General features: G+C 36.8%; 2 protein-coding genes across 3 annotated transcripts in view; both read left to right on the top strand.

Moving 5' to 3' along the window:
- Window positions 1-11,525, top strand: part of tut4 (terminal uridylyl transferase 4) — a 43,682-nt gene extending 32,157 nt beyond the window's left edge. The window contains exons 27-30 of one of the 2 annotated variants that reach the window (XR_014031637.1): window positions 2,658-2,761; window positions 5,616-5,780; window positions 9,856-10,008; window positions 11,048-11,513. Coding sequence is in view for 1 of the 2 variants with exons in the window: in XM_081385720.1 (XP_081241846.1) it covers window positions 2,658-2,761; window positions 5,616-6,189; window positions 9,856-10,008; window positions 11,048-11,130 (914 nt within the window). In the remaining variant the exon portion in view is untranslated. Of the gene's footprint in view, window positions 1-2,657; window positions 2,762-5,615; window positions 6,190-9,855; window positions 10,009-11,047 lie in introns of both variants that reach the window. The other variant, XM_081385720.1, reaches the window with a different exon arrangement.
- A 457-nt stretch (window positions 11,526-11,982) lies between these two features.
- On the top strand, window positions 11,983-17,635 carry LOC308703635 (cytochrome P450 2B4-like). Its single transcript, XM_081387316.1, has 9 exons — window positions 11,983-12,295; window positions 12,456-12,615; window positions 13,048-13,200; window positions 13,518-13,678; window positions 15,046-15,219; window positions 15,479-15,620; window positions 16,417-16,604; window positions 16,677-16,818; window positions 16,900-17,635. The coding sequence occupies exons 1-9, from the start codon at window positions 12,101-12,103 to the stop codon at window positions 17,082-17,084; spliced, it is 1,500 nt and encodes a 499-aa protein (XP_081243442.1). The 5' UTR covers window positions 11,983-12,100; the 3' UTR covers window positions 17,085-17,635.
- The last annotated feature ends 4,075 nt before the right edge of the window (window positions 17,636-21,710 follow it).

Raw genomic sequence — 21,710 nt, 5'->3', positions numbered from 1 at the left:
ACGGTGATTTTCTGAAGTAAATCTGACGCTTCATCTTTTGTGTGATGTACAATAAACTTTATTAAACTCATCAGTACATGTTTGATCATCATTCAGACAGCAGACTTGTAGGTTATTAATAAATAATGGATACATAGCCTACAAGCAGATGACAAATACGTTATAATAACCGTAATTAAACTACTAAACCATACCTGTTTCATCTCTATACAGCACTCTGACTCTGTAGTAGGGCTGTCAAAATTGCTCAAAAATTACGTTCGAATATTCCCTCTAAAAAACACACGAATATTCGAACTATTCGAACATCTGGTTGCGCATTTTGTCAATGACGTACATTACGTCAATAACAGGACAAATTAATACAAAGAGACATAACTACTTGTATAGGTAGTTTATTTAAGTTTAAACATATTTGACAACGTATTACTTACACAAAAACAAACAAGTAAATCCCCTAATGGCCAAGACCGCAGACCTCACTCACTCTTGCTCGCTCACTCGCAAGCACTCTTTCTCTCTCTCGCCCTCACCCGCTGCGTTCACACACCAAACGCGAATAGAGCGTCTGCTGGCGCGAGTGATTTCAATGTTAAGTCAATGTAAAGACGCGTTTACGCGCGTCTGGAGGTCTTGTGGCGCGAATGAGGCGTCACGCTCTCCGAGCATCAAACTTTTGCTTTTGACGCGCAAATTCAAAATGTTTAAGAGTCCAACTAGACGCGAATCCGACATTGAACGCTCCGAGCGAGCTGTGCTGTGGTAAAAATTTAACTTTTCCTTGACATGAAACGGTAAATAATCAAACCAGTGGAAGCCTGCAGTGCATGAAACTGCTGTATCTAACCTACCTTATTCATGCTGCGCAATATCTATTTAGTCAGTACTCTTTAGTAATGTTTCTGTTTACCGTTAACGTTTCTTCCTGTTACCTGTCCCTGACCCCTCAGGCAGCGCGCCCACTCGCAAAGCTGACAGCCGCGCCTCTGCTACCGCGGGCGTTTTTCCACATTCGAATATTAATTTTCACATTCGAATTTCTGTTTTTTAAAACTATTCGAATATATATTCGAATTTAGAATATTCGTTGACAGCCCTACTCTGTAGGCATTATTGTCCGACTCGAAATGAACGCCGTTACTGAGAGTTTCTGATATTATCATCATTCCGTGAGATGAATTTTTCCTGACAGACTGAGCACGAGCTCATGAAGCTCCGCCCCCTGTGTCGTCCAGCAGCACCTCATTTGCATTTAAAGGGGACACACTGAAACGGCTCGTTTTTCTGAGCCCCAAAAAATGTCAATTTAAACATGCTGTAAAAAATGATCTGTTGGGTATTTTGAGCTCAAACTTCACATACACACTCTGGGGACATCAGAGACTTATTTTACATCTTGTGAAAAGGGGCATAGAACGGGACCTTTAAAATGTGCGATACACTAAACTACAGTAAAAAATAGTTTTTAAATTTATATTAGTAAATAAATATAAATTTAAAAACTATTTGTACTCTATTTTTATAAATATACATTTAATTAGGGCTGTTTTCGACTAAGGATTTTCATAGTCGAAGCTGATTCATTAGATTTTGCCGTAGTCGACTGATAGTCGAACCTTTTTTTTTTTTTTTTAGATATAGCAGCTAGATTTTTTCCATTTCAAACAAAAGAGCTAAAAAACACATATATATCACACATATATCATAACATTTCATAAACATGAGGAGCAATATGAGAGAGAAATTTGGTGATGGTTGTTTAGGTACATTAAACCACGTAAAGCTTTTTCACGCCCATGAGAACCGCGTGGAGTCAACTCACAGCCGCTCCGCTGCCCTGCTGAAAATGTGAAGCAGAAACGCTTAATATCAGATAACGTCCATAATAATTGGACTCTGGGTTCGATTTTTTGACCATTTTCAGTGGTTATGAGGAGCAATATGAGAGGGAAATTTGGTAATCGTTGTTTAGGTACATTAAACCACGTAAAGCTTTTTAACGCACATGAGAACCGTGTGGAGTCAACTCACAGCCGCTCCGCAGCCCTGCTGAAAACGTGAAGCAGGTTTTTGAATACATTTTTATTTATTTACATTAGTAAGCTACAGGACATCGTCTTTCAAAACATGACCTGCGCGAAAGCGAAAAAATAAAATAAAAATGGTAATCAGCCCTTCTGAAAATGCGAATGCGTCTCTGTCCCCAGCACATTTCAAACCAAACTGACGCCCATGTATTCGACTATGAGGTTCATAGTCGAATCAGACCTCTCCGAATCGAATCGTCGAATCCTCGACTATTAGAAGTCAGCCCTACATTTAATATAAATTATTTATTTATATTAATATTATTTATCTATTACTAATCAATACGTAATCTAATTATTTTTAATAATTACCTTTCACTAATAATTAACCACTATAGTTCATGAATATATTCAATAAATAAATATTTATAATAAATAATAAAAATTTAAAAAATTATTGGATAAATAGACAAAAAATATTTATTTTATACATTTTGCATAAGACATTTATATTGAGTTGTATGTTGTATCATCATTGTTGATTTTGTAACTCAGTCTTGACACGGTCTGTGGCCTGTAGGGGGCAGCATATAAAAGAGTTTGACTGTGATTACTCTGGTTTATTTCCAGTTCCTCACATGGTCCGGGCCCTGGCGAGCTCTCAGTCCATCCCCATTCCTCAAGGCGCTTCAGGCCAGGAGCGGGTCGGGAGGAACAGGCAATCCTCTGAATGTGTAAGAAACAAGTCAAGTCAAGTCACCTTCATTTATATAGCGCTTTTAACAATATAGATTGTTTCAAAGCAGCTTTACAGTGATAATAGGAAATTAAAGTAACAGAGATTGTTTTGGTTTTACAACATCTCTAGAATAAAGGTATTGTCTAAAAGTAATTATTTTCCCAATAAAGATATTTATTTTGTTAAGGACAAATGACAAATGTTTGAATGTCCTACCTCAGATTTGTGAAATGTTCACCTGTTTTAGCAAGTGTTTGTCATTATATTTTCTGACAATAAAGAGTAAAGTTAGTTTAAAACCACAATTAACGCTCTGTGGCCTCATTTATAAAACTTTGGGTAGGATTTGCGTCATAAGTGGCGTACGGATGAAACATAGGACGCGCGTACGCACAGAAATATTCGGATTTATAAAACCGTGCACACGCACATCCTACGCAGTTTTCCCTTAATAAATCAATTCTAAATGTAGCGCAGCTTTTGCGGCTTCATGTCACGCCCATAGTTGCCCATAAAAAGTCCGTGAAACGCCCACAAGTTAATATTCATCGATTGCGAAATAATGGCAAACATAGAGAGGAAAACCAAGAAACGTAACTTCACTCACGTCATTATGCATTGTGACGGCATCATGGCATTTTATTACCATCCATTTGATTGCATCTGACAAGCTGCAGGTGTGTTATGAGGATGAATTGCATAACATGCCAATATTATTGCAGAACATATTTCACTTTTCTTTTTGCAAATATGTGTTAATTTGCATTTCTGTTGTAATCTTCATTTATAACACTTGCTTTGTGAAGACTTCATGTTTTTTATGAGAGGCAGTATTGCTATTTCTTTTACACAACGGTCTACAGTTTCACACACTTTCACGTGTTTCTTCCTTCTGCCGACGGTGTCGCCATTTCTCATTTCACCCGTTTTTGTGCGTACGCCTGGGTCAGAGCTTGCGTGAAGGACCGGACATTTTCCCGTCAAGTTTGCTTTTTATAAATACCAATTATTGCGTAGAGAGCGGCGTACGCCTTCTTTTGTGCGTACGCAACGTTTATAAATGAGGCCCCTTTTCTACAACTTTCACTTAGAAGCAACAGTCTGCCTTTAAACTTGAAAGAAAGAAATATTTGACATTTGTTGTGATAATTATCGATATTGACTAATATAAAACAATTATCGTGATAATTGTTTTTGGCCATATTGCCCAGCCCTAACTGAAATCTCCCGGTCTATCACAATGGGAAAGTGTACATTTAACGGCTCAAAGATGGTGTGTTTAGTAGTTGGCTCAAGCCTGTTGCAAATAATCAGTATCAATCATATTGCACACTGGGTAAGAAGGCGTTGGAGCTGTCTTTAGGCATTTAAATAATACATCTTGTTACTTTCAATGAAAGCCAATTAAAAAAAAAACTTTTGAAAGGAATTTTAATGAATTTTTCGTAATTCGTGTAGGTCATAAATTTCAATCATACTGGTCATAAAAAGGTCTTAAAAAGTCTTAAATTTGACTGACCAAACCCAGCAGAAACCCTGAGCAATGGTGTTGACTGATGAATTTGCACATGGTTTGTCTTAAAGCATATTAAAAACACCACATAGACACAAACAACATTAAAAGCTTGATTTTCAGCACAGGGTAACTTTAACCATAGCCTTTTGAATGACTCTTCGAATTGACCTAATTTTGAACTCTCCTGTACTAGATTCCTTGCGCATGGTCACATGCCTCTAATAATAATAAAACAACTGCTGCAAGCTCAATTAGATATAGGCGAAGGTTGAGTTTTTATCAGGAATTCACTGGAACAGAAGAGCACAGAGCACTGAAAAAAACTTCTACACACGATTCACAGTCAAAGTTTAACATATAGTGATCAGTGTTGCTTTAAAAGAATTACACATGCTAAGTATGCATATGCGTTAGTGGATACATGGAGTGTGTTATCAACCTTAATGAAGTTACATACAGTTGTCTTACAAGCTATCATGAAAACAGCAGAATAGAGTGAATAGGAATTAAGTTCAAACTGGCAATTCTGTTTCTACAAAATATCTCTAGACTCTTGAATAATTTGGTTGTATGAGCAAATTAATTCATTACAAAACAGGTTAATATTCTCTGGAAGGGGGGCTAAATGAGTAAACACAATATGGGTCAGAAACAGAAATATCCGAATAGAGACACTGGTTTTAAGAAAACTATAATTTTATAAATCCCATCTCCTATAATATCCATTGTTTCCAAGTAGATTTAGCTTCACTTAATTTAATTCACTTAAATACTTTTTAAACATATTTTTTAAAGTTTTTATTTAGTTGTATTTATACTATATTATTTATTTATAATTATAATGACTTAATATAATTATTTTTAGAAATTACTTTTCACAAATTATTAATTAATTTTACAAATTATAATTAATTATTAATTATTTTTCAATAAAAAAATATACATTTTCTATGTATATTTTATTTTGTGAAAATTACTAAAAAATAATTGCACTTGTATACACTGTGTATGTGTGTTAGATACAATTCTAATATAATTAATAATCTTTTTTTTTTTTTTTGTAATTCATTTTCTTGAAATAAGGGCATGAATTAAACATCCTGGCACAGTTTTCAGAAACTTTTACACTACTTAAACATAATGACTTACAAAAACTACTATGATGGTACATTGATATTAGCATGATACTGGTTTTAAAAGGGTATACAAATTATGGTAAATGTATAACATATTTTCAGTATCACCCAACAACAGCACATTTATTTGTATTCTTTCATTATCATTTTTGTGCAGACTGACCCTTAAATCTTTTTCTCTGTGTGTTTCCACCCAGTCCGATGCGCGCCAGACTCCTCCGTACTCTCCTCAGCCGTCTCCATACAGCCAGGGGTCGGTCTCTCCCCAGAACAGCAAGCCTTCCTCCTCCTCCTCCTCTACCTCCTCTGGCCTGTCCAAACCCTCCCAACCCCAGCAGCAGCAGCAGCAGCAGCTTCCCCAGGTCCAGCTTCCCATCTTCAGCTTTCCACACTCCCACCCGGGCCAGTACCACGCCGGGCTCTCTGCACTGGGCCTTCTGCCCGCTCACCCCCAGCAGGCTCACTCGCCCCTGACCTCGGGCTCCTGGCCCATCCACGGCCCTCTCATCCAGGGCTCCGGGGCGCCCACGGCCTCCGGCCACCCGTCCTCTCAGGGCCTGAAGTTTGCCGTCCGAGGAGGCGGCGGGAACGGGCAGCCGGTGAATCCCGCACCCATGAACCTGAACGACCCCAGCATCATCTTCGCTCAGCCATCGGCGGGACGGGTGGCTGGTGGAGTGGGCGGCCCGGGCAGAGAAAGGGGGCACCCCTGGCACAATCACCATCTCAATCCGGGGCCACTGGTGGGAAATGGCACTGTAAACAAGACAGGTACACACACGTGGTTCTCACAGTATGTGTCGGCAGCATGAATACAAACATGCTAGTTTCAAAATAACAGAATCAATGATGCAAACTTCATCAAATATGAGACAAATTCTGCTGTGAAAAAGACAAATGTCATTGTTCAGCTGAAGTCAGTTTAGTGTTGATTCAGTTCAGTTCAATAACTGTGTATAGATCATCAGTTTACGCTATAAACAGCCTTAAAGGTGCTCTAAGAGATGTCACGCGTTTTTTAGGCCAAAACATTTTTGTCACATCCAGCAAACATCTCCTCACTATCCGCTAGCTGCCTGTCCCCTGAACACACTGTAAAAAAACGCAGTCTCTATAGACAGCCCAGGCTCCACAAACGGCAACAAAAACAAACTGGCCCAGCCTGGACCACGAAACACAACAAACAGTGTTCCAGCCAATAACCGACAAGAATGATTTGGGGGTGGGGGTTGGGGGGTTAGTGCGCGTGCACATGAAGGGGGGTGTGGAGAGTGGAGGAGAGAGAAGCATGGGGGGGGGAGTGAGGAGGAGGGAGGGTCGAGCTAGCCTCCACTTTGTTTGACAATACTTTGAATGTCAACAAGAAGTGACGTCACCCAACATCGTTTAGAGCACCTTTAAGCAGACAATATTTAATATAATAATTATCGAAATAAATAACACGTAACATTGGGTAAATTTTCTATTTTTAATATAATCGCTATCATTTTTAACTTTAATTTGAAGTTCTGCTTTGATGTATTTTTTCACTCAGCATAGGCACGGTAAGTTTATTTTTCATAGCACATCTCATACACAATGGTAATTCAAAGTGCTTTAGATAAATAAATAAAAACATTTAGAATAATCATATGCGTAGTAAATTCATAGTGCATTCTGAGATTGTTAACTCGAAATTGAATAGTCATATTACAGGTGTCATATTACTCATGAATCAAAATTACCCTATTTACTTCATTAGCAATTGTCCGTGGTATTATTTATAGTATACAGTCAGTGCAAAATTATTCTAAAGAAATAAATCATTTTGTTTTTCATGTCAATTAAGCACATAACACCTAATTAGTAGCCTACTGTAATAAAACAGAATCAAGTTTTCTTTACTGTAATGCTCATCGAAATAATTATTTAAATTGTAAAATACATTTGCTAGATACAACTGTAAATATTTGCATATTAATATTATTAATAATATTATAAGATTTGATTTATTTATTTAACTAATAAAACTGATAACACATTTTTATTTCATAATGAATAAATAATCTAGTTAATTTTAGTAAGAACTTTTCACTAAATAAACATAAGGAAAAATGATAAATTATTGATAAGGGACGTTCATTCTGTTGGTACAGTTTAGAATTTTTTTATAAAATTGTAAAAAATTTAATTGTTGTAAATTATTTTCTAATATGTAATCAAAATGTAATGACTAGGTAAAATGTCAAGGTAATATTTCACACGCAAAATGTACAGATAGGACAGATAAGACGCTGAATTTTTCACTTATTAACCAGTAGTATCATAACTTGAACTATGCTGCTCATCCAGTTTGACTATTAGCTCTGATTTGATGGATCAGTGAAATGAGTTTGCTGTCTGTTTATTGAGAGCAGGTGGTGTTGGTGAGCTCAGGTAAGTCTCACAGGTGTATTGGGTAGAGCCCGACCGATATGGATTTTTGGGCGCCGATGCCGATACCGATAAAAAAAAGCCAGATACCCATATATCGGCCGATATTATTTATGTGTATATTATAATACAGTAGCAATATTATTTATGTGTATTATAGTACAGTAAGTTTGGACACACTTTACAATTGGTGTGTACAAACTTTTGATGGGTACTAGAGCCCGGTACTAGAGTACAAATATTTGTTGGTTTTAAAATCCAATATTCCGATATATCGGACGATATATATATATATTTTTTTTTTCAGAAACGCGCAACAAAACATTAACAAATTTCCCTAACATTAGTTATTTGTAGTTATTTATGAGTTTTAACTAAAATAATATGATAATGCATTTTAAAAAGAAACTTGTTTCTTGTATTGTCACAACAGAACAGAGGAACATCAAAATATATTAAAGTTCTGATAAATAAAATGTATAAAAATATTTTAAGACTAAACGTTTAGTCCTTTGAACAAAAACAACAATTTCACATTCAAATTGACAACAAATTCAAATTGTCATAATTTACTCTCTCAAGTTGTTTTTTTCTTCTGTTGAAAATAAGTTATTTGGATGAATGTGGGTAACCAAACAGTTGATGTACCCCAGTGACTTCCATAGTATATTTTTCTCCTTTGGAAGTCAATGGGGACCAGCTACTGTTTGGTTACCCACATTCTTCAAACTATTAATATTAGAAAAATATTAGAAGGAAATTAATACAGTTGGAACAACATTAGAGTGCCTGTAAATAATGAGATCATTTTTATTATTGGGTGAACTATCCCTTTAAGGACAAGCGGCAATGTGTTTACAATTGCTACTGTCTCTTTAAGAGCTGAGCACGACACGTCTAATGTACACGCATTTGACGTGCAGATTTTCTCTCAATTTTTGCCTTTACTTTAGACAACCGACTTTGTTTATGTAAGTCTTGTGTGTATTTAACAGTATTAGCACAATAATACTCGAAAGATAACTTAGTCCAGTATCCAGGCGCTGGTAGAAAGGCTTTTAGTGCATGTGAGCTTCACATGTACGCGCTGAGAAACGCACACGTTAGAACAGCGCATCAGCATTTAAAATTAAATGTTTAACCGACAAAGCATTAAAGCACATGCACATTATGAACTTTTGTGAACTGCAGTGTTAACATTTTATGTGAATATAGCCTACGTCGCGTTGTTCCGCTTCACTCTCGGCTTATTTAACCGCAGCAAAACTGGACATGAGTCACGAATTTTGTCATCCTTATTTGAGTTAAGAGAACTGATAGGGATGTTCTTTTAATTGTTATTCAAGCAATGTATGTCTCGTGAGTCGTTACCAACTCACCATGAACACACTTCACCGCTGATCTCACTCGCGGTTCTCTCTGCCCGACTCTGGCTGGATCAACAGGTTGCTGAATGTGTGGCGCGTTATACACGAGTGTTGCCAACAGGGACGGTGTAGAGTGCCCTCTGGTGGACAAACTATACAACGGCAACCCTCATAACATGGTTGAAGGGTGTTTCGTCCGTTTTTATTTTATTTTTGAAATATTAATTTATCGGCCGTTATAAATGCCGATACCGATAGTTTTGAAAATGCCTAATATCGGCCGATAATATCGGCCTGCCGATATATCGGTCGGGCTCTAGTATTGGGTGCACAGGTGACTCCACATCTGTTAGACTGAGCACTGGAAACTAGTTAAAAACTAATCCCTGGACCCTGTAACGCTTTGAAACCACAGTCTAATGAAACCTTGGTTTTCCGAGCATTCAAGGCACATTTAATGGCATAATGATGTCTATTACTCACAAACAGACCAAGCTATTACTAGTTTAAGACTAGTTTCAATAAATAAGGTGGCAATGAAAGCTTGTGGTTTCATAGTGGTTGAGTGACAGTTTAACGATTCTGAGGTCTTCTGTTGTTTATTTCCATCTCTGTTATTACTGAGCCATTTGCTCATGGTTCTCTCTCTTCATCTCAGATCCTAATTTCCCATCTCAGTTTGGGGGTGTGAGTCCAGGCTCTCGATCCTGGGAGCACGGCGGTGCTGCTCCGTATTCCCTGTCTCCATCCTTCATGCCCTACCGTCTGCCGCCCTACATGCAGCAGCCCAACAAACCCTTCATCTCACAAGGTACCTGTTCTCTTCTGTTTGTGGGACATGTTGAGGATAAAACATTCAAACTTTATGCATATGTCTGTATTTTATGTCCAAAGTAACCATGGAATTTTCAATTTCTGTCAACATGAAACATGTTTGCATATTTTATTTTATTTTATTTTTTATTTTATTTTATTTTATTTTATTTTATTTTATTTTATTTTATTTTATTTTATTTTATTTTATTTTATTTTATTTTATTTTATTTTGGCTTTAGCTAGGCAAATTAAACATAGTGATCCAATAAGTCAATTATGTTGTGCCAAAGACGTTTCCTATAGCAAACCAAGAAAGACAAAAAAAAAAAAACATCAAGAAAAGGCAAACCAACATGATGTGTTGCCTTTTTATTATGTTTAATTATTTTAGAGGAGTCCTGCATAATTGTCTTAATGTCACAATACAAAATAATTTTAAATAAAGTCATCATGAAATGGAAATGGATTTTGTGATAGTCTTTTCTTCCCTATTGTGACGTATATATCCGAGTGAAACGGCTTCTCGAATGAACAAAAGTAGGGCGGGGCTTGGGGAGCTGATGGATGGTTGTGGTTTGCTATTGGTGGAGCTCATGTGAGTGACAGGTTGCCCCGCCCTCGTCATCAGAGAAGAGAAGAGATGTCACTGCAAGAGAGATGGAAAGTTTATGAGGGACATGAATAAAAAAATAACATAAAAAAAAAGATGTGCACGAATAAATACAGCAATCTTCCATAAAGAAATAAGATTAGTCAATTTTGATTTCATGGTGATTATAATGTTGGTAAAAGTTGGCTTCATTCTCTTTATGTAGAATAGTATTTAATTTACTTATTTTTGATTATGACCTGGATATGTTTTCAGGACATTGCTGTTTATGTTATTTGTGCTGTTGTAATTATTTGATGTGTACAACAGATGTTATCCATAGACATGAAGTTAACTCTGAATATTCATTCTTCTTGGTAGTTTTTACACTGAGAAATCAGGAAAAGTGTCTGCTCATAACTGCACATTTCTTCTCCTCTTGCAGGTTCAGTGGTGGCAAATCAACATTACCCACTTATTCAACACGGCCGACACGGCAATCTCAACTACATTCAGCAGAAGAAATGAAGAAATGACACTTTACTTTGTAAACCAATGCCCAAGGTCCTTATAGAAAAAAGACTAACTTTGAATCATTTGGAAACTTTTTAAAATGGATTTTATCATTTTTGTACAGTTTTTATGTTTTATTTTCCTTTTATTTCTGTGTGTTTCATCACATTGATTTGTGATACAAAATGTCAAATATTTTAATACCCCTATTTTTGGAGGGGTCCAAAAAAGTGTTTTTATTTTATGTGTAAAATAAGGATTTAAAATGTATTCACTTTATTTTTATTAGCCGTATTCCTATTTTGCTTGCATAAGGACAAAGGCTTTAGATAGGAAAATCAAACATAACGACCCAATAATACAATTATGTAGTGCCAAAATCTTCCCTATAGCAAACCAAGAAAACAGACAAAAAAGAGCAGAAAAAAAAAACAAGAAAAGACCAAAAAAATAAATAAAGAAAAAGCAAAACAACATGCTGATGTGTTGCCTTTTATTTTCTATATATTTTTTAGTGGTACTTTTTTTTTATATATAAAATGATGCAACAATCTGAAATGGAAACTCATGCTTTACCTTTGCTATAATTTTACTGTCACTGTTACACCCCTTTCCAGACCTTTTGCCTAATATCAATAACAAAGAAGAGATTAGGGTGTGGACTTGTCCATTTCAACTGGCATGTAGAGAGCATTGAGCTAGTCAGTTATTTACTAAACTTGCCCCACTTTGCAGTGAATTAACTTCTTCCCTTAGATCTAGCTAGTATGTTTATAAAGGGAACATTTGTGTTTTGCAGAAGTATAATCATCTTCATACCTTGATTGTTTAGAACCTTGCAGCATTAATAGTAATAACTAATATAACTATTTCACAAGCATGAGCTGGCATGTCAAACTTACTCTCTCACTGTCTCCTCCCTCTTCCGCTCTGTTTATAAAGCCCACAGTCGTCCACTGCTCTTGTGTTTGTCTTGAAAGCAATCATGTGGGCGACTCTCATGACGTTAAACCTGGCCTCTGTTGGCCTGGCTCTGTTTCTGGGCTTGATCTTTCTGGTTCTGTTCGAGATTATCAGGATTAATTCCTACAGAGGTCAAACTCCTCCTGGTCCCAGACCTCTACCTTTTGTGGGTAACATACCATATTTTCTGAGGAACCCAATGGAGTTTCTGAGATCAGTGAGTCATTGCTTTGAGCTTATTTTACAGAGGCTTTGTTTTTGTGCAGAGGTATCTTATGTTCTCCTTGTGCTTGAGCTATGTTGACTTCGCTCGCAAGTGAGATGATGTCTAAACCACTTAAGTTGTGTTGAGTTGCTGTGAAATCTTCTCTGAGTAGATGCCTCAGTATGGAGAGATGACCACTTTTTATCTCGGGAGGAAGCCAGCGATACTCCTCAATACAATCCAGGTCACGAAAGAAGCCCTGGTCCAAAATGCTTCATCTTTTTCAGGAAGGCCACCTCTACCACTTCCAAACTGGATCAGTAATGGATATGGTCAGTAATACATTGTATTAATTGTAGGGTACTAGTACTGTACATCTACGTTTTTATGAAATGGAAAAAGGGAAATAACTGTTGATAGTTGCCATAACTAGCCCTGCTGGAAAATAAGCTAAAAGTTTCTTACGTGGTTTTTATAGTCTTCTGAAGCTAGTCTTGAGCAGTGGAGCAACCAGCCAGTGAAGTTGATACTTGAAACCTCTCAAGACTGCATAAATGTGTTCTGGTTTGGATCTGGGCCTCAAGGAGTCTACTGCTAGTCTAGAGCAGGGAATCTACCAGCCAATGAGGCCAAGGTCAACATGGTCTTGGTCAAGATGTTTGGGGCTGGTAGACCTATGCATCTGTTTAAGTTGTCTGTCTTTCTTTGTTCAACTTGTCTGTGTATTCTCTCGTAACTCTGAAGGTCTGTTCTCTTTCCATCAGGCATAGTAATGGTCACATTTGGTCACACCTGGAGGCAGCAGAGACGGTTTGCTCTGCACACGCTCAGAAACTTTGGCCTGGGAAAGAAATCTGTGGAGGAACGCGTGACAGAGGAAAGCAGTTACCTGCTTTCTGAAATGCTCAAATCAGAAGGTTTTTGAGGATTTTAACCTGTGAATGTTTTCAATGTTTAGAGGTGCTGTACTCTGTCATGTCCCACCTCATACTTGAGTCAAGTTCTAAACAAACTTCAAACATGCTCTTTTACGCAAGTATGTGGACATGAATTCTTAGCCAAAACATTTCAAGTGCATAGTCCCATTGTGCCTTAGTATTCAGGTTAGCTTCATATGCCATTAAACCAAATGTGTTATTCAGCAAGCCAGCTATAGTTTCAACATGTGGAGTTTCTCTTTATACTATTAAAATACTCCTTTCCAAAAACTAACACAAGGTTTTCTTTGTTGAAGGCAAGCCTTTCGACCCCCAACATCCAATACAGAATGCTGTTTCTAACATTATCTGTTCCATCATCTTCGGGGATCGGTTTGACTACGATAACAAGCGCTTCGCATACCTTCTGGAAATCCTGAAGGAGAACATCAATCATACAGGGTCACTTGTTGGGGAGGTATGATCAAGTGTTAAAAATGTTTTTTGCTTAACTGTCCCAATATCCAACCGGATCTAAACCTTACCAGCGGTCACATTTGTGCCATATCAAAACCTCAGCTTTCTGAAAGTAAGTGCTCCTGTTGCTTTTTTGCTGTAAATGGCTGTCATTTTCATCACCAACACTACCTACATCAAGGTTGTCTCCAATTTTGTGTATTTGCTTGTTAAAACCATCAACAAACAATTTGATTGTTGAATAAGGCTGTATGCCACAAAGGGAACTACTTGACCAGAGATGTCCAATCCTGATCCTGGAGATCCACCTTCGTAAGGCTGGAAGCTTACGCTGCTATTTTGAACCAATAATCGGAAAAAAAGGCAGTTGAAGGATGACGTGTATAATTCAAATATTTACCTGACTCCAATATAATGAATCTGACTCCATTAAAGTTGTTGTTATTATTTAACCTCTTAACCAGAACCCTCTGGGGTCTGAGGTGTTTTCTGGGTCCTGGAGGTGTTCTGACATGCTCTGACATTTGTGTTTATTTCTGTTACTTGTGACATTTTCATGGCTAAAGTCTTATTACACTGTATTCGGCACAAACTCTGCTACAATAATATGTCAGCAGCATGTATGTAAAAGTTTGTAGTTTTGAGATAATGACGTTTTTGCGTGAAATCCATACTGATTATTTCTTCACAAGACTTTTGAAAATTGTCAGGTATTATTGAAAATTATCAATAAAAAAAATTATTAGAAAATTATTGAAAATTATCAGGTAGCCTAGCATATTTGCTTCAAAGCTATGTGAAAATTATACTGTGTACTCGTTCAGATAAAACAATATATTGATTTATAAATTTGTAAGACATGTTTTGTGTAAGAAAGCTTTATGCAAGGAGGCGTAAATCATCCTGAATATTGATGTGTTTCACACCTGAGAAAGACAAAGACCCTCCCCTAATGGTCCTATCAGGTGCTATCAGGCCCTATCATTATGATCAACCTTGCACAAAGAATGACTATTTTTAAAAGAATGGCTTTTTGATTGTTTGGATTTATTTACAACTCAACATAATCCAAAGATACACAACAAAGGACAAAAATAGCACATTATTGAACACACTGATCTAAAGACTAGATTCTGAAGGGTGCATCCAATGGACACTTTACTATCCCAAAAGGCGACTGGAGAGTACTTGTTTAATGCTCAGAAAGTAAATACTCAAAAGAAGTATCTACACTGAGAGTATGTGATTTAGGATGCAGAAAATATCTTTAGAATTGCAAGATACTTCTAGGCAGGTGTTTAGAAGTTAAAAAAACTGAACTTCTGCTGTTAATGCCGCATAGTTATCTGTAGCCTTTTTCTTTTCCAGGTGTTTAACTTGCTTCCCATCATCAAACATTTCCCAGGGCCACACCAGAAAATCTATCAGAACGGCGAAGAGTTGAAGGGTTTCTTCAGGGAATCAGTCAAAGCACACAGAGAAACTCTGGATCCAGACAGTCCACGAGACTTCATTGATGCCTACCTGCTGGAGATTGAGAAGGTGAGATCATCACAACCAACCATTCTAGAAACTATTTAATGGTAGTTATTATTTGGAAAGGTGGCAGCGATTTCGCCAAGTAACACATGTTACTTTTGTTACGAACTACCCCTTAAATTTGAAGGTGCTTCAAGCCCCAATTCCATTTCTAATTGTGTTCCAGGACCAACAATATCCTACAAGGTGAAATCACGGTAGGCTGCTAGATAACTAAATATGCATGGATCGATTGAAATGCTTTCTGTTTTCCTTGGAGCAGCAAAAGTCCAACGAGGACTCCACGTTTCACGAGGAGAACATGATTATGTCAGTAGCTGATTTGTTCCTTGCTGGAACCGACACCACATCGACCACCATCAGATGGGGGATCATCTACTTGTCACAAAACCCAGATGTACAAGGTACTTAGGAATAACACTGCATGTTAACGGGAATGCATGAACTGATAAATGTATATCTTGCATGCTCTGTAATTCGCTTTGGATAGAAGCATCTGGCAAGTGCATAAATGTAGATATAAAGGTGATAAGTAAAGTGTTCTGTTCTGTTCTTTTTGCATGCATTTTAAGGGTTTTCTGCATTTTAATTCTGTCTTCTATCAAAGGCAATTGCTTTGTTTAAGAAACAGACAAAATTGTTGCCATTATTCACTAAAAATCCCCTCCACAGCTCTGGAATCTCATTTGTGCATATTCAAACTTGGCTTGGCATGTCATGATTGGTTTGAGATGCACAAAGACATTTGGTCTTATTAATGTCAAACCTTCTTGCAAATGCAAAACAATTTTGCAATGATGCACAAAACATACATATGTCTTACATATGCACAGATGTGTATTTTACCAGTTGCAAGTTCATGGTTCCCCTGTTGTTGTTGTTTTTTCGCAAAGAAGATTTCTGCTCTGTAATATTGTTTTTTTTTTTTTGCTTCAAAGCTCTAGAGTACAAGTTTTGAGCTTTAAGTTGCCAAATAGAAATGCTGAATTGGAAAAAACATGTTACATAATTTGTAAACGCAACTAGGTTTATACAGATTTTCCTTGTAGCACACAGGTAGCCCCATCCCAAACACACCATTGTTTGAGTTAGAGTAAGCTTTTAAAGTGCCACAGTGTTTCATTGTCAACCATCCAGTTGCTTTCTTGTTGTGTTTTAACACTGAGAAACGTACACACATGAACATTAATGACGTTACAGAGCGATGTCATGAGGAGATTGTTCAGGTGTTGGGTTACGACCGCTCTCCCAGCATGGATGACCGTGACAAACTACCGTACACCTATGCCACTGTTCATGAGTTTCAACGCTTTGGCAACATTGTACCATCTGGCGTGATTCATGAAACAACTCAGCCCGCAAAACTACGAGGATACGACATTCCCAAGGTAATGAATGGAGCCTGTATGTGTTGTTTTTCTTGATTGAAATTGTTCCACTAACAAACATGATCTTTCTAGGGCACTGAGATACTGACTAACTTAACAGCAATTTTAACTGATAAGGAGCACTGGAAGTATCCAGACACATTTAACCCAGAGAATTTCTTAGATGATAATGGACAATTCTTCAAACCAGAGTCTTTCCTCCCTTTCTCCTTGGGTGAGTCACCTGTGACTACGATACCAGTAGACCCAAGAGCAAAGCCAACTAGGTTAAAACCCATTGTGTTTTATATATCAGGTCCGAGGGTATGTCTCGGGGAGACTCTAGCTAAGATGGAGCTCTTCGTCTTCGTCACTTCTCTCTTACAGAGGATTCGTTTCTCCTGGCCACCTGGTGAGCCGCAGCCAGACATGAATGGGATTGTTAGTGTGGTCCGCTCTCCTAAGCCATACAACATCATCTGCCACAGCCGAAGTTCCTAAGATTGACCATCAGTTACCTTTCCTGCATTAATGGAGTTTCCAAAGCTTCCGTAGCTGGTTTAGACAGCTTTAAGACTTGATGTTAATATTTTAGCTAAGGAATTATATTCTAGATTAATAGTTATGGATGCTGTACTATTTGTTGTAAAGTGTAATCCCTGAATATCACAATAAATTACTGCAGTGTTGTAATACTACTGTAAAGCTTTGTTTCTCTCGTGATGTAATCTCTCATGTGATAGCTTATATTACTACAGACAAGCCTGGACAGGTCTAAACTAGATGTATTCACGTGGAGCTGTAACACACCCTGTTAGTGTGCATGTTTGAAACTGGCTGAGTTCATGCATCATGTACGTCATGGTACTATATCTATATGCCCCCAAAAATCTATTCATATGAGTGGAGAAAAAACACAAATGCTTTAAAATCAAAGTTTTCATTTAATGCAGATCCTTTTTGACAATATTTTATCAAACCTACAGTGTCATTTTAGCAGGATGCATGTATTGTATTGTATTGTATGCAAATGTAATAAAATAAATCTTATTAAAAAATAAATTCTTGTGAACATTTCTTTTAAAACATTTGAAGATTTAAAATGTAAATATTAGTATATAAAGTTATAATCAATCATATAAATCTCATACTCTAAGACTAAGGAAAACAACCCACGAGTTGCCTAATCAGTTCATACAACTTCCTGAATTTTGCACATATTTCCTGATTTGTGCGTGACCACATACAAGAATTAAGTGCTTTTGTGGTCTTCAAAGATGTAAACACAGCGATTTCTATAATATATTTTAGAGTAAAATTCTTCATCTAGTCAAAAGTAAAAAAAAAAAAAGGTAAAAAAATCCTTATTACTGCTATTGTCTGTGGTCATCCAGGCCAGGTTGCAGAGGTCACAGTTTAGTGAAGGAAAATGTGTAGCGGCTGCTTTGGTCATCTGGTCAAATGTCCTGTTTTTAGACAGCAGAGTATTGAGGTCACGTGAGGAGAGACTGTCCCGATTACAAACACCTCCGTCAGAGAGGAGCGCCCGGACCAGGTACAGCTGAACTTCATGTATTCAATATTTTATTTATTTATTTAATTTGAAAATGATTTATTCTTTGTTTATTTATTAATTTATTCAGCCTCTCTTGAGCATTTTCATAAGCCCAAATAGTTCATGAATATATTTAATAAAATAATTTAATATAATTCATATTTATAATAAGTAAATACAAATAACTGTAAAAATAAAATAAAAAATGGTAAAAAAGGTAAATATTAATCTTACAAAGATTATTTTACACCTTTTATTTTTAAATTATTTAAAGTCAAGTCAAGTCAACTTTATTTATATAGCGCTTTTCACAATACAGATTGTATCAAAGCAGCTTCACAGTATTAAATAAAATAGTACATCAGTGTATGTTTCTGGTGTAAAACATCCACGTTTGGTAATGCAGATCAATAGCACTGTTGAATCGATTAATCAAATTAAGTATCCCCAACTGAGCAAGCCAAAGGCAACAGTGGCAAGGAACCGAAAAACTCCATTAGGTGACCTAATGGAGAAAAAAAAAAAAAACCTTGGGAGAACCCAGGCTCAGTCGGGGGCCAGTTCTCCTCTGGCGTTTATGAAGTAGAGACCGGATTTAACTGTAAGATTAAAATATTATATGAATATTTAAACTATATTTTTCATTTACAATATTATTATTAAATATAATTACTTTTAGTAATTTTCATATATATCACATACCATATCAGTTATAATTTTTCTTTTATTTTGTGAAAATTAGTAAAAATAGACTTAAATACACTATATATTTCATGAATATATTTATTAAAAATAATGTATATTTAAAATGTTATTTTATTTTATAGTTATTCTGTCAGTTTTTTAAAGTATATTTAAAATGTGTGATGCACTAAAATACAGTAAAAGTAGTTTTTAAAATTATATTTGTAAATAAATATAAATTAAACTATTTTTACTGTATTTCTATAAATAAATATAAATGTAATATATTACATTTATTTATATTAATATCTGATTAATCTAATTAATTTTCTAATTAATCAATATGTAATCTAATTATTTTTAAGAATTACCTTTCACTATTAATAATTAGCCACTATAGTTCATGAATATATTACATAAATAAATATTTATAATAAATAATACAAAATGTACAAAATTATTGGATAAATGAAAAAAAAAATATTTTATACATTTTGCATAAGACATTTATATTGAGTTGTATGTTGTATCATCATTGTTGATTTTGTAACTCAGTCTTGACACGGTCTGTGGCCTGTAGGGGGCAGCATATTAAAGAGTTTGACTGTGATTACTCTGGTTTATTTCCAGTCCCTCACATGGTCCGGGCCCTGGCGAGCTCTCAGTCCATCCCCATTCCTCAAGGCGCTTCAGGCCAGGAGCGGGTCGGGAGGAACAGGCAATCCTCTGAATGTGTAAGAAACAAGTCAAGTCAAGTCACCTTTATTTATATAGCGCTTTTAACAATATAGATTGTTTCAAAGCAGCTTTACAGTCATAATAGGAAATTAAAGTAACAGAGATTGTTTTGGTTTTACAACATCTCTAGAATAAAGGTATTGTCCAGCTAAAGTTCGTTTTGACTGATTCACTTCCGCTAACAAAACCCTTTACTGGCAGCTGTGGCTGGGCGATATAGATATTTTTTTTGTCAATATTTGTATCCTTTAAAACCAGGGTTCGTACAAATTGCTTAAAGTAGCCCTACTTGAATTTGACTTTTTGAAATTTAAGTCATGGAAAACCATTGAAAACAGTCATATTTTTGAAGAGGTACTTGAAAAGTGCTTAAATTATTAAAAATAGGTTAGCACCGATACCGAGCTCATGTAGCGTACTCGTACTTGTAAAAATGCCTCTATATTTTATTATAAATTTGTATATATTGATAATTCCACACCGTTCTCTTTCAAGTAGGGCTGCACGTTTTCAAGTTTTTCATTAACCGTTAACCGAGGCCCTTAGCGGTTAATACTCGGTTAACCATAGTGTGCGCGCCGCAACCCCGAGATACAGACACACGAGAAAGGGGTAGTTAATTTTTAACACCTTTAATAACTGGTATGACCACATTTGAAACGAAATTAATTTATAGAAATAAAACGCAGTGGTAAGGACAGAGCAGTTGAAGTAGGTCACTGACTTTTGCGTTCGCGACCTGTGAACAAGGCCCTAGAATTTAATGCAGTCATATTATAGCACACATTTTCTTTAGAAACTTTGTGCAAAGAAACAGTCAAATAAATGCGTACAACGACAACATTTATCTACACCCATTTTTAACAGTAACAAGGTGAGTTTTGTGCCTATAGCTTACACTGCAACAAAGGGCAAATTAAATACAAAATTGATTGAAATAATTAAAAACACAAGATCATAGTCCCACATTTTTTTTTATTTTTTATTTTTTTATATAAAAATCCAAAAAAATAAAATGACCAAATATACTTGTCTGCATTTTCAGGGAATAAATTACCCAAATTAGGCACCAAATTAAATCAGGCTGCTCTACAGAAATCCTTGTACTCGAATTGCTTAGTTTTTATTAAGAAATATTAACATGTCAACGTGATCGGGAGTGAGACTGGTGCGCAGTCTATTTACTGTAAGTACAGCTGCCGAAAACACCCTCTCTGAAGGTACAGATGTGCCAGGTATGCACAAATACTGTTTAGCAAGGTTGGCCAATCTAGGAAATCGACTGGCGTTTAGTGTTTCTGTATGTAATAAGCAGACAGGAGCTGAGTCCATATGTGTCTTTATTTGGCGTACGCCATAACACAACTGCCCGCACACCGGGACCAACAACGTCACAACAGGATACAAACCCATATAAGGTATTTCCCTGTAAGATTTAGTTTCCACCAGTCCACGGGGCTCATTTCTAGGCCAATTGGACTGTCGCTAAGAAAGTTTTTGACTTCTGTTTCACAACTGGTGAGGGCTGATGAAAAGTAGTGTGATGAACGCTGGGGATTTGTCTTGCTGGTTTGGTTCGGCCCATCTGAAACTTTCTGCAGCACATTTCATTGATGGCCTGAAGGAAGAGATAATTGATCTCTCCTGGAGTGAGGAGATTTAAGGAGAGTGAGAGAAGCGGAGAGGGAGGCAGCACGGGACTGGCTCGTCGCGCTCGGGAAAGAAATGGTGGCGTTTTGTGTTGCCCGAGACCGTTAGGGTTTGTCCGGCAACGAAGATAGCTAGCTAGACCGACCTGTGTAGTTAGATAATAGTGGGGATGGGGTGTAGGAGCGCTGGCCACATGTTCCAGGAACGGTTAAGAGCCGTGCTGTCCAAAGAGACCTCGTAAAGCCCAAAGACACTTTATAAGTTCTAAAGAGAGCTGTGACGGCCAAAGAGGACTAATTCAGGCCAGAACCAGTGATTAATTGCCGTGACTGTGGAGACGGGAACAACGCTGAGGAGAGCGCGTGCTGTTGTGGACTGCTTGGCACGGCTGATTCCTTTCCCTAGACCCCGGGTTGGGGTCTTGTGTCATGGAAACGGGGAAGTGTTCTATATTTTAATTATCTTTGTGAGCATGTATGAGTGAGTGTGTATGTTGTATT

This window comes from Scardinius erythrophthalmus, assembly GCF_964197995.2.
Source record: "Scardinius erythrophthalmus genome assembly, chromosome: 15".
NCBI classification, from domain to species: Eukaryota; Metazoa; Chordata; class Actinopteri; order Cypriniformes; family Leuciscidae; genus Scardinius; species Scardinius erythrophthalmus.
The sequence above is the reverse complement of the archived record's forward strand: the minus strand, read 5'-3'. Positions and strand labels throughout refer to the sequence as shown.

Coding starts and splice junctions, on each gene's coding strand:
- LOC308703635 (XM_081387316.1), top strand. CDS start 12,101: ATGTGGGCGACTCTCATGACGTTAAACCTGGCCTCTGTTGGCCTGGCT. Junction 13,679..15,045: donor CAGGGTCACTTGTTGGGGAG/GTATGATCAAGT, acceptor TTTCTTTTCCAG/GTGTTTAACTTGCTTCCCAT. Junction 16,819..16,899: donor TTTCCTCCCTTTCTCCTTGG/GTGAGTCACCTG, acceptor TTTATATATCAG/GTCCGAGGGTATGTCTCGGG.